Consider the following 11,828-nt stretch of genomic DNA (forward strand, 5'->3'; position numbering starts at 1 on the left):
GTTTGTCTGCATTCTGAAAAGGCTCAAGGAAAAATTGTGAAGTAGGCAAAAGTTATCTTTGACATCCTCCCACACACCCTTTCAGTGCCTTATCCCCTTTCCCTCCCCATGCTTTATTCCTCATTCCAAAACCATTACCCTCCCCACCCCCAACTCCAAAGCAATTCAAGACCTCCAAGTTGTGATAACTCTAGCTGGCTTGCCCTCCTCAGGACCCTGAACTTCTGATCCAAATCTCCCAACACCCTGAAGGGACCCTGACCCTCTCCCCTGCCAAAACAAAACAAAACAAAACAAAACAATTTACTTATGGGGCAGCTAGGTGGCGCAGTGGATAGAGCACCAGCCCTGGAGTCAGGAGTACCTGAGTTCAAATCCGGCCTCAGACACTTTACACACTTACTAGCTGTGTGACCCTGGGCAAGTCACTTAAACCCAATTGCCCTGCAAAAAAAAAAAAGCCAAAAAAACCAACAACTTACTTGTTCATTGTTTCATTTCCCCAGGGCTTTCCTAGTTAGTTGGCCTACTATATGGGATAAACTAATTCAAACTGAAGTGTTAAAAAAACGAATAGTAGCTAAAAAGTTTGACATTCCTAGAACTTCTAGTTTGTACTTTGTCATTCACATAGTGAGGCTCATTAAATTACCCTGTGTTCTTACTGTAACAATTCTTACAGTTTAGATTGTTTAATTTATATTTGGATTTGGGTTTTTGTCTCCTGAATGAAATTATAAACTTCTAAAGATGGGAACAACTCTTGATTCTTCTGCTTTTCCTACAGTTTTTCACACATAGGATGAGGGGCAGCATGATGTAGTGTATAGGCTATTGAGATTTTTTTTGGGGGGGGGGTGGTGAGGCAATTGGGGTTAAGTGACTTGCCCAGGGTCACACAGCTAGTCAGTGTCTGAGGTCAGATTTTAACTCAGGTCCTCCTGACTCTGGGGCCAGTACTCTATATACTGTGCCACCCCAGCTGCCCCTGTGCATCTAGATCTGTGTTTCATTGGTGTTATCGATGCCTGGTGTAAAAACTCCCTCTACCATTGCAACTTTCCTACGCCAAATATAATCCTAGAGCTCCTTGGGCTACACAGCTTCCAAAAGCATCCAAGGTAGGACTTGAGTCCAAGTCTTCCTGCCTTCCTGGCTGGACTTTTATCCATATACCAGCCTTACTCTCCCAAGGTTACTGGAGATGCTGTTTATGCACATTTTAAAGTGCTATATAGATGTTAGTTGCTTTTATCTCAGTCAATATATAAATTTTTGTTGTTGTTGCTTGGTTTAAGGGGGACTACTTGTTGAAAAAAAATACCTTAACCTAAAGAAATAAAGTAAAATTTTTGTTGATGGTAGTTGTGGTTGGTAATAAGCCTTCCAATGGGTCGGGAAAGCCTTTGAGCCACGTCCCTCAGATTATAGCCATGAACTACCTTCCTCCTGTCCTACCAGTCTTGACTACACTTGTGAATTTCAGGATTTCACACCTACCAGAGGATGATTGGCTGTGAATTGCTAGAGGATGGTAGTGCCACAGGATTTCTCCAGTATGCATATGACGGGAGGGATTTCATCATTTTTGATAAGGACTCTCTGTCTTGGATTGCTGTGGATAACGTGGCCAGACTCACTAAGCAGACCTGGGAGACCAATCGGAATGAGTTACGCTATCAGAAGAATTGGCTGGAAACAGAATGCATTGCCTGGTTAAAGAAATTCCTGGACTTTGGAAAAGATGCCCTCCAACGGACAGGTAAAGAAAATAGATGTAGACTGGTTTTCCTTTACATTCCCTAGGCTTTCTAATTTGCATTTCTAGGGTACTTTGAAAGAAATCATGGCCCTAGAAGTAGATAGTATAAGTGATAATCATTTCTTCTTTACAGATGAGGAAACTTGGGACCAGAGAAGTGACTTACCCAGGATAACTAGCCAGTGGCAGGTCTGGAATTCAAACCCAGGGCCCCTATGCAACTTCCTTTAGCTTCCCTCAAGCTCACTCCTACCGCCCTTCACTTCCGTCAGACTTTCACTATTATCTGTCACTTCCTATAAATACTTTTGTTCTGAATCAGAGTCCCCTCATCCTGACGGACTCATGCTTCAGGTAGTTTCCTTCTCTCTAGAGAAACAATGAACAAAATTCTTCCCTTTTCTCCAAGTTATGTTAGGAGAAGGTCATTGATTCTTTCTGACCACTAGAGTATCATCACCAAGTCACCAAGGAAGTCATACTATAGTTTTCCAACAGTGTGTAGATTCTACTTCTGATGGTGGGGAAACTATGAACACATACAGATGAATACAGATCAATAATTCCTTTGTAACTTATAATAGAGAAGCTAGGTGGCAAAGCAGATGGAACACCGGGCTTTATCAGGAAGACTCATCTTCATGAATTCACATCTGGCCTCATGTATCAATTCTCCCTCCACTTTAGTCTTGGCTTGTAGCCTTTTCAACTTAAGTAATTTATCATCAGTGGCATAACTGACCTTGAAGCCATTTTTCGTCCTGGTTGAAGGCATTTGACAACATTGCAGAAAACCTCATGCTAAAAAGCATGGGATCAAACAGACAGTCCTACTTCACTCCATCGGTGACTGGGAAAGCTCAAGAGCATTGTCCATCATCCAGACCCTGGACAAGCATGAAATTGGTGTACAATACCAGTTAATTTCTCTGTGCAACCAAATTGTTCCATAATTTTCCACAAACCCTTATTACTGACAGTATCAAAGCTTCTCTCCTGAGCTATATCCAGTCACATATCACCAACTGCCCTTTGGGCATCTCAAACCAGGTGTTCCATTGACAACTCAAACTTAACACGTCCAAATCAAAACTCATTATCTTTCCCTATTACTGTTGAATGCACCACCACCTCATTATCTAGGCTCACAACCTCAATGTCATCTGTTCACCAGCCCTCCTCCTCCACCCTGTCCAGTTCATTGCCAAATATTGCCTGCCTTCTATCTCTGTATCTCTTGATTATGTCCAATTCTTTCCATTCATATAGACACAACCCTAATTCAAGACCCTACTACCTTTTATTGGATTACTGAAATTGACTTTTAACTGGTCTGTCTGCTTCAATTTTCTACCTAACTTAATCTGTCTTTCACTCTATTTCAGGAAGATTTTTTAAAAATAAAATTTTATTGATATATTTTGTTTTTACATAACCTCAATTTCCCCATTTCCCCTCACTTGCCCTCTTCCCAGAAAGCTAGCCCATATAACAAAGAACTTTTTAAAAGAAAAAGAGAAAGAAGAGGGAAAAAGCAGCAAAACCAATTAATATTTAAAAAGTCAGAAAATATATACAATGTTCCACACTCATGGACTTTCTACTTCTGCACAGGGACAGGAAGAAGTGTCTTGTCAAGTCTCTTCACTGGACTATACTTGATTTTTGTAGCATTAATTTTCTAATGTTTTTTCCATTTGTAGTGTTTTAATCATTATTTTCTTGCTTCTGCTTACTTCATTTTGCATCAGTTCATATAAGTCCTTCAAGGTTTTCCTGTATTCATAATATTTATCATTTCCAAAGCACAGTAATATTTCATTACTCAGGTAGCACAATTTGTTGTTGTTCAGTCCTGTACAACATGTGATCCCATGGACAAAGTCATGGGGTTTTCTTGGTGAAGATACAGGAGTGGTTGGTTTGTCATTTCCTCTCCTATAGTGTCCCCATCTTATAGATAACGAATTGAGGCAAATAGGGGTGAAGTGACTTGCCCATGGTCAGTTTATTTAGCCATTCCCTAATTAAGGGCCATCTACTTTGCTTCCAGTTTTTTTGTGATGCTTTAAATACTTTGGTATAAAGGGAGCCTTTTTAATTAGTGACCCTCTTGGGATGTGTGTATGCATGGTAGTGGAATCTTTGAATCAAAAGGACGTAGACATTTTAGTCACTTTTTTTTTTTGTAAAACTTCAAATTATTTTACAAAGTGATTGTACTGAGCTCTACCAAAAATGCCTATCTTCCCACAACCCCTCTAAGACTATTCCTTTCTTTTGACATGTTGATTAATTTGTTAAGTGTAAGGTAAAACCTTAAGCTTGTTTTGATTTGCATTTGGAGCATTCTTTCATGTATTTGTTAATAGTTTGCAATTCTTTTGGGAACTGTTGGTTCATATTCTTTGTTGTTTTGTTATTCAGTCTTTTTTCAATGTGTCCAACTCTTCATGACCCCATTTGGGGTTTTCTAGCTCATTTTATAGATGAGGAAACTGAAGTAAACAGAGTTAAATGATTTGCCCAGGGTCACACAGCTAGTAAGTGTCTGAGGCCAGATTTGAACTTAGGAAGATGAGTCTTCCTGACTTCAGGTCTGGCACTCTATCATCTATTCCACCTAGCTGCCTACCTTAACACAGTGTCTGGCACCTGTTAAATGCTTAATGAATGTTTGTTGACTGACTTTCCCTATTCAGCTTCAAAGTATATGCATTTGTTGATGCTTAAGCTCAGAATAAAGAAGAGCTTTTAAACTAAAAAGAAAGAAAACAGGTAGAAGACAGCAAGGAGGTAGTTGGTGAAGAGAAGGTAGGGCATGTGCTAGAAACTGTGTAGGGAGATAAATGAGAGAGAAAACAGAAGAAAAAGTTGGGCCTCTTGATGTCAAAGATAATGCCATGCATTATTAGAAGGTATGAAAAGCCAGAGAGAGAGCCAGAGAGACAGAGACAGAGATCTGAGCATAGCAGCACCTAAGTCAAATAGTGCCATACAGCAATCATCACAATCCACCAGTTTCTCCCTTTAAACCTTTCCTTTCCATCTCTCTCCTACTTGCAGGGTGTTAGTGTCTTCTTCCTCAAGTCCTTTATCTAAACCTGCTTTAAGGAAAGCATCTACTGGTGGCCCTTTACAAGGCCTGAAAATCAGGAGCAATGTATCTCAAGAGTGCCAACCGGGGCAGCTAGGTGGCGCAGTGGTTAAAGCACTGGCCCTGAATTCAGGAGGACCTGAGTTCAAATCCGACCTCAGACACTTAACACTTACTAGCTGTGTGACCCTGGGCAAGTCACTTAACCCCCATTGCCTAAAAAAAAAAAAAAAAAAAAAAAAAAAGAGTGCCAATCATGGTTTCTGTCAGCTGGAGTTCAGTGAATGAAAGGGAAAGTGTTTGATGTCTACTTCCTTTCTTTTTTTTTCTTTCTTTCTTTTTTTTTTTTTTTGGTAAGGCAATTGGGGTTAAGTGACTTGCCCAGGGTCACACAGCTATCTACTTCCTTTCTTAAAGGGATTCTCATTGTAAGCCTTATCTCTAATTGTGAATGAAAAGCCTTGTCCCTTGTAAAGGATGTTGGAGGCATCAGGAGACAGGTACAGAAGAGTGTTTTGTGAACAGGGTGCCCTTCCTTGCTGCCCAGAGTCTTACTCAGTGGGCAGCCAACCATTCCATCTCTTGGGAGCAGGGCTCAGCATTCCTGCCAAACCAATAACATGAAGTTCTGCCTTTTTGACTTCTGGATGTTCCCTGGCTTCAGGGAGAGCATTAAGAGACAGGACACATGTAAGATATGTGCTCCCTGTGTGGTCTATGTATGGCCACATGGGATGTCCAAAGGTGTAGTCAGGGATCATGGTGGGAGGAGACATTGATAGATAACTATAGAATCTTGACTACCTTGACTTGAGGGGAGCAGGAGGAGGGAGTTACCAGGCTGGCTGTTCTGTACCTGACTCAAGTTATATCTAATATGCCCCTTCAATACTGCTGCTCTGGGAGCGTGATTGGTTCAGAACAAAGAGTCACTTGCTTCCCCAGGTTTTCTCCCTTAAAGGGGAAGGGGACTTAAACCCATAGCTTTGTTCCCCTTCTGCCAAACTCCAAATGTACAAAAGACTATGACAAATAAAGACACAGATAAGCAAACGGAAATCAGAGGCTACTGGAAAATACACAGAATTAATGCATTCTCTTGCAGTGAGAGCTCAACCAAGAGAGAGGCCCCAATCTTACCCAAAGAGAAATTCACAGGAGTCCGGGAGAGGGGAGGGGTGAGACAAGCTGAAAGTCAGAGACATGTTGGCTAGCTGCCTTCCCCTACACATCTGCAAGACTCTCTCCCTGGAGCAGGTCCAGGAGAGTGTCTGGAACCATGCAGGCCTGTCATGAAGAATGATGAAAACTGCCTCACCTCTCTAAAGTCCCATCACCAATCTGCCCCTCAGGCAGCTTCACACAGCTACCAACCAACTAGAAGAGTCTCAAGAAATGTTGTCCAGCCTTGATGGGAATCCCAGGTTATACTTACTATTTGGGAAACTGACATATCAGCAAAAGAGGGGAGAATCAGAAGAAGCCACTTTCTATGTTGTCAGTTGTCAGAATCTATCCCTATGATATGAACTATCCCTGCTCCTTCCAATAAAAGAGAGCTCATGACACACTGTCGGATATGTTTTTACAGCAGAGTAAACTCATTGAAGCTAGGATTGCCTCACCTTTGTCTGGGCATTTCTTGAATCTCCCACAGCACCTGGCACATAGTAGGCATTTCTTAAAAGTTATAGCTGAGTTACAGCATAGCAGGTACTTTGGGGCTAAAACTGAATGAAAATATCTTTAATGTCATTGTGCTAAGCATCAAATTGAGAATCGTGGCTCTGAGTTCTAGTTCCAGTTTTGCTAACAGACAATTCTAAAAAAATCTTACCTCTTTCTAGTTCTTGATAATTTACGTAATGATTTTTCCATATAACCCCATGAGGCAATATAGGAGATATCATCCCCCTTTTTACAGGTGAGGAAATTGAGGTTGAGGGGTGAAGTGGTTTGCCTAAGGTCACCAGAGCTGAGACTGCCCAAACCAATGATCTCTTTGTTCTATCATGCTACCTCAGTCATAGACCCTTAACACATATTTTATGTGAGGTGTAATGAAGACTAGTAATAATTATCAAGGACTTTTCCAATGTCCACAGCCACATTAGACTGCTCCTTTGTTTAGAGAACAGGGCTGATTCCTAGCCACTGGGGTATCTAGCACAGAACTTCCAGAGTAGGCAGAGGCTTGGTGGGAAGGACATTCTTTGTAAGCCTTAAAGCACCATATAAATGGGAGCCGTTATCATTAATAGGCAGGCGAATGTTTGATGTCATTTTCCTTTTTTTGGGCTCCTTGCCTTTGATTTAATTGTCTAAAAGCTGATGGAGAATAGATTGGGGATATTTGAATGAATCAGCAAAAGGAATGAAGCCCTCATTTTCAGATTGCATCTTTTTTTCTTTTCAGAAACCCCATTGCTCAGTGGAAGCTGCAAAAAGTTATCTACTGGGATTACAACTCTCATCTGCAAAGCCTATGGTTTCTATCCCCCAGAGATTACCTTAACTTGGATAAAAAATGGGGAACTGATAACCCAAGAAACTGAATATGGAGACATTCTGCCCAGTGGGGATGGAACCTATCAGACCTGGGTATCACTAGAGATTGATCCTCAAAGTAAAGATCATTATTCCTGCCAGGTGGAACATAATGACTTCGTCAAGGTCCTCCATGTGCCAGTGGGTAAGGATATAGTGAATGGCTCTTAGGGAGAAGTTACTGGGATGCTAGAGGGGAAATGGAATATTTTTTTTCAGCCCAATGCTCTCTAGAATGTCTTTTGGTTTTATCAAGGGGAGCTGATGGTGAGAGAGTAACATTGAAGGAATAGTCTTAATTTTTCTGATAGGTCATAAGAAAAAAAATGTCAAATCTCTGTAAGGGAAGAGAAGGGATTGGGGATTTTCTTTTGTTTTTTGTTTGTTTCATTTCAGAGTCAAAGAGTATCTCTCTGCTTGTAGAAATTGTTTCTGGGTTGACTGTCTTTGTCTTATTCCTGATTGGTATGGGAATTTTTGTCTACAGAAGAAAACAATCAGGTAAGTGGAATGCGAGTTGTTGTTTGTTCGTGTCTGATTCTTCATGACTCCATTTGGGACTTACTTGGCAAAGATACTGGAGTGGTTTGCCATTTCCTTCTCCCACTCATTTTACAGAGGAGGAAACTGAGACAAATAGCATTAAGTGACTTGCCCAGGGTCACACAGCTAGTGTCTGAAGCCAGATTGGAACCACAAAGGCCCATCGATCTGTCTACTGTGCCACCTAGTGAGTAGCTCATGGCAAATGGAAAAAACTCTGGTTGCACTGACCCTACAACATTTCTCTCTCCCTCACACGATCCCCAGACTGCAGCCCTACCTTTGGGGCATCATGATTATCCTCTGGCTGAATGAACCCAATGGCTTTAAAAAAATTTTTTTTAATGAGTGGCTATGTCTTTCACTCACAGCTTTACTAAGAATGATAAAATTTCAGAGCTGGAGGGAACTTGAGAGATCATTTAGCCCAACTCCCGCATTTTATAGATGAGAAAACTGTAGTGCAGAGAATTTAAGTGGCTTATCCAAGGTTCCACAGTGAGTTAGTAGCAGGCCTGGGAGTAGCTGGATCTCTTCACTCAGTCTAATCTTTTTTCTGCTAGATGGGCTGCTTGTGAGTTTCAGATCATTAAAGTTTCCTGGAGTTTTCTACTAGCACTTATAGGAAATTCCTTCTTTCCCCATGGATAAAGCTGACAGATGCAGTTGCCTAGTAACTCAATATTGCTCAGAGCTGAGCCATTCTTATCCTCTTATACAGCAAGTTGTCCCTCCTATGGTCTGGACTAGGAATGTCAGAGTAATTTTGTTCCTCCTTTTTCCAAACTCTCATCCCTGCTCTTATCACCCTTTGCTTGACTGGAACTGGTCAAGCTGTAAATCTCTGTCCCTTTGGCCCGATACATATTAATTAAGACCTGCCCCCTCTCCCTGTCTCTTGACCCAGTGAGATAATTATACTTTTCCTTTTTAAATATAATTTCCAAATAAAATTCCCTCTACTTTGTTCAAGTTTTGGTTTTGTTTGTTTTCCATTTTGATATTTCTGTAGCTGGTTTGTTTGGTTATTTAGAGAATCCTACTAATCAATCATATCAGGATCATGGGTTTGGTTCTCAGTTTGGGTCAATGACTTAGGCTCTCTGTGGTTGCAGACTGTGGACTCATTCCTTCCAGCCATCCTGCAAATCTTGCTATTTAACCTCAAGGGAGCTGGGAGGTGTGATCTGAATAAAGGCCATCACTGATTCTAGTCCATATGCTCTATGGTGACTGCCAGACTCATTAAAAAAGTTGTCATGGGGGGCGGCTAGGTGGCGCAGTGGATAAGCACCGGCCCTGGATTCAGGAGTACCTGAGTTCAAATCCGGCCTCAGACACTTGACAATTACTAGCTGTGTGACCCTGGGCAAGTCACTTAACCGCCAAAAAACAAAAACAAAACCAAAACAAAACAAAAAAAAGTTGTCATGGCCTTCTGAAGGTCTTCCATTAATGGCATTCATCTTTGCCTGTTTCCCCCTGAGGCAGCTAGATGGTGCAGTGGGTGCTGAGCCTAGAGTCAGGAAGATCTGGGTTCAAATGTGGACCCAGATGCTTACTAGCTGTGTGACATGTGACCTGGGAAAGTCATTTAGCTGCTATCTGCCTCAGTTTCCTCAACTGTAAAATGGGGGTAATGACAGTATCTACTTCTCTAGGTGAGATATTTGTATAGTGCTTAGAACAGCGTCCCTTTAGATAGCAGGTGCTTAATTAAATTAATTAGTTAAATAGTAGGTACTTGTTCCCTTTTTCTCCTTCTCCATTCCTCTCTCCAAGAGTTTGAGATTGATATGATAGATATAACATTTAAAATTATAAAATGCTTTGGAGAATCTTGAACAAAACAGGAAACAAATTGGGTTTTTTCCTTCTTTGAAGACTGAGCCATCAAATGGATGAAAATGATCTGTTTATGTATAGCAAGGAAAGGTACAGAATTGATGCCTATCTGACTAAATGATTTTCTCCTTTCAGGTCCCAAAGAAGTCAGTTACATTGCTACACCAGTTAAATGATTGAGATGCTACCTTCATATTCCTCTTTCCTTCCAACGGTCACCGATCCTTCTACATATGGACTGGGGTATGGTATCAGAGAATCAGAAGCCGACCCTCCCCCCCCCCACGGATATTGGAAAGAGTTGGCGTGCTACAATGGATAGAGGACCAAACTTGGAGTCAGGAAGACCTGGGTTCAAATCTCACCTCAGATACTTGCTTTTTATGTGATTCTGGGCAAGTCACTTTAACTCTTTGGTGCCTCAGTTTCCCTATCTGCAAGCTGAAAACTGAGGGGATTAGACTAAAACTGTGTTTCTAAGAGGCCTTCTTTGAGCTCTAAATCTATGACATGTAATATAATAGACATTGGGGGGGGGTACTAGAATTGGAGTCCCATAATGATCTGGTTATATCCAAAACTTAGATCTCTGAAATACTGCCAGTTTAAGGGTACTTTGATAGGTTCCTTCACAACACATGGAAGTTGAGATGAATCATCCTCTGCCTAATGGATGTAATACCTCCCTAGATCTTCTTTATCAGTGGATTTTGAGTACTGTCCTGAGAATCATTTCGGATGTCATGGCAAATGTGGAGTTGACTCTATAAGCAGTGTTGGAATACCCAGGATTTTCATTATGGATCGCAGCTAAACCTGTGACTGAGAAGATACTCCAGGCGCTGAATCTCCCTGGTTATATTGGCCTGCAGATGGGCACTGGTCAGACTTTGCCCGGCTTTAGCAGTGGGCATTATCCCAGCCTGCCCAGAAGATTGAGTTAAAGAAAAGTTGGGTAATGCACAGACTCCATTATTACTTTCTATCAAGGCAACATGGAAGCCTTGATACAAGCACAGACGGCATTTTGAGGCCAAAACTCTATCTGTACACATTTACCTATATATAACAGAATCTCACAGGGGCCCAGGTTCATACTGGGGGCAGTTTTCACATCTCTGGCTCATGGCCTCCAGCCAGAAAATTCATTCTCTGTTACCATCCAGGATACTTTCTCCTCACAGAGTTCACAAAATGAAAGAAAGATCAAAGTGAACATAAAACAGAATACTTGGAAATCAAACTGCATATTTCAAGAAGTCATCATCACCCAAAGGTCTGCATATATCCTCCGTCATAGGCAGAGCTCGATGGGCAGGTCCCGTTACTGGCTAGCCTCATTGGGGTAACCAAGCTTGATTCTTTCTGTTTTGCAGCTAGTGCCAAGCATTGCCCTAAACAAAATTCCTTCTGTCACTGAGTGATCACCAGCTCTAAGAAGAAGCCTTCCAGCATGGCCCTGTCTGGCAGTTCTTCTATAGTCGTGTGATGAAGCAATGTTCCACCAGGGCCTTCCTCTCAGTGCTGCTATTCATTCATCTTTGGCACCCACCCCTCCTGCCAAATTCTGGCCTCACAAGAGTTTGCCCAGCGAGCAGGTTTTGTTTTCTAAGTTAAACAAAAGCCCAGTCACCAACTCTAGGTACATTATGGTGAATATATATCTTGATGTACTGGATAGGGCAGTGGATAGAGTGCTGGGATTATATTCAAGAAAATCCAAGTTCGAATCCAGCCTCAGGTACTTACCAGCTATGTGACTCTGGGCAAGTCTGTCTCAATGTCTGCCTCAATGTCCTCAACTCTAAAATGGAATTAATAATAGCACCTTCCTCCCAGGCTTGTTGCGAAGATCAAATGAGGTCATGTTTATAAAGCCTTTAGCACAGTACCTGGCACATTGTTGTTGTTCAGTCATTCAGTCAGATCCAACTCTTCATGGGTTTCCTTGGCAAAGATATTGGATTAGTTTGCCATTTCCTTCTCCAGCCTGGCACGTGATAGGTGCTTGATAAATGCTTGTTCCCTTCCCCG

The 11,828-nt window shown here is 41.6% G+C and overlaps 1 protein-coding gene across 1 annotated transcript in view; it reads left to right on the forward strand.

Moving 5' to 3' along the window:
* LOC122756315 (major histocompatibility complex class I-related gene protein) overlaps positions 1-11,512 on the forward strand; it is a 31,220-nt gene extending 19,708 nt beyond the window's left edge. The window contains exons 3-6 of the mRNA XM_044005540.1: positions 1,487-1,762; positions 7,276-7,551; positions 7,803-7,907; positions 9,930-11,512. Of these exons, the coding sequence (XP_043861475.1) occupies positions 1,487-1,762; positions 7,276-7,551; positions 7,803-7,907; positions 9,930-9,970 (698 nt within the window). The 3' untranslated portion in view covers positions 9,971-11,512. The remainder of the gene's footprint in view (positions 1-1,486; positions 1,763-7,275; positions 7,552-7,802; positions 7,908-9,929) is intronic.
* Positions 11,513-11,828: the final 316 nt, after the last annotated feature.

Source organism: Dromiciops gliroides, chromosome 4, assembly GCF_019393635.1.
Source record: "Dromiciops gliroides isolate mDroGli1 chromosome 4, mDroGli1.pri, whole genome shotgun sequence".
Classification (NCBI taxonomy): domain Eukaryota; kingdom Metazoa; phylum Chordata; class Mammalia; order Microbiotheria; family Microbiotheriidae; genus Dromiciops; species Dromiciops gliroides.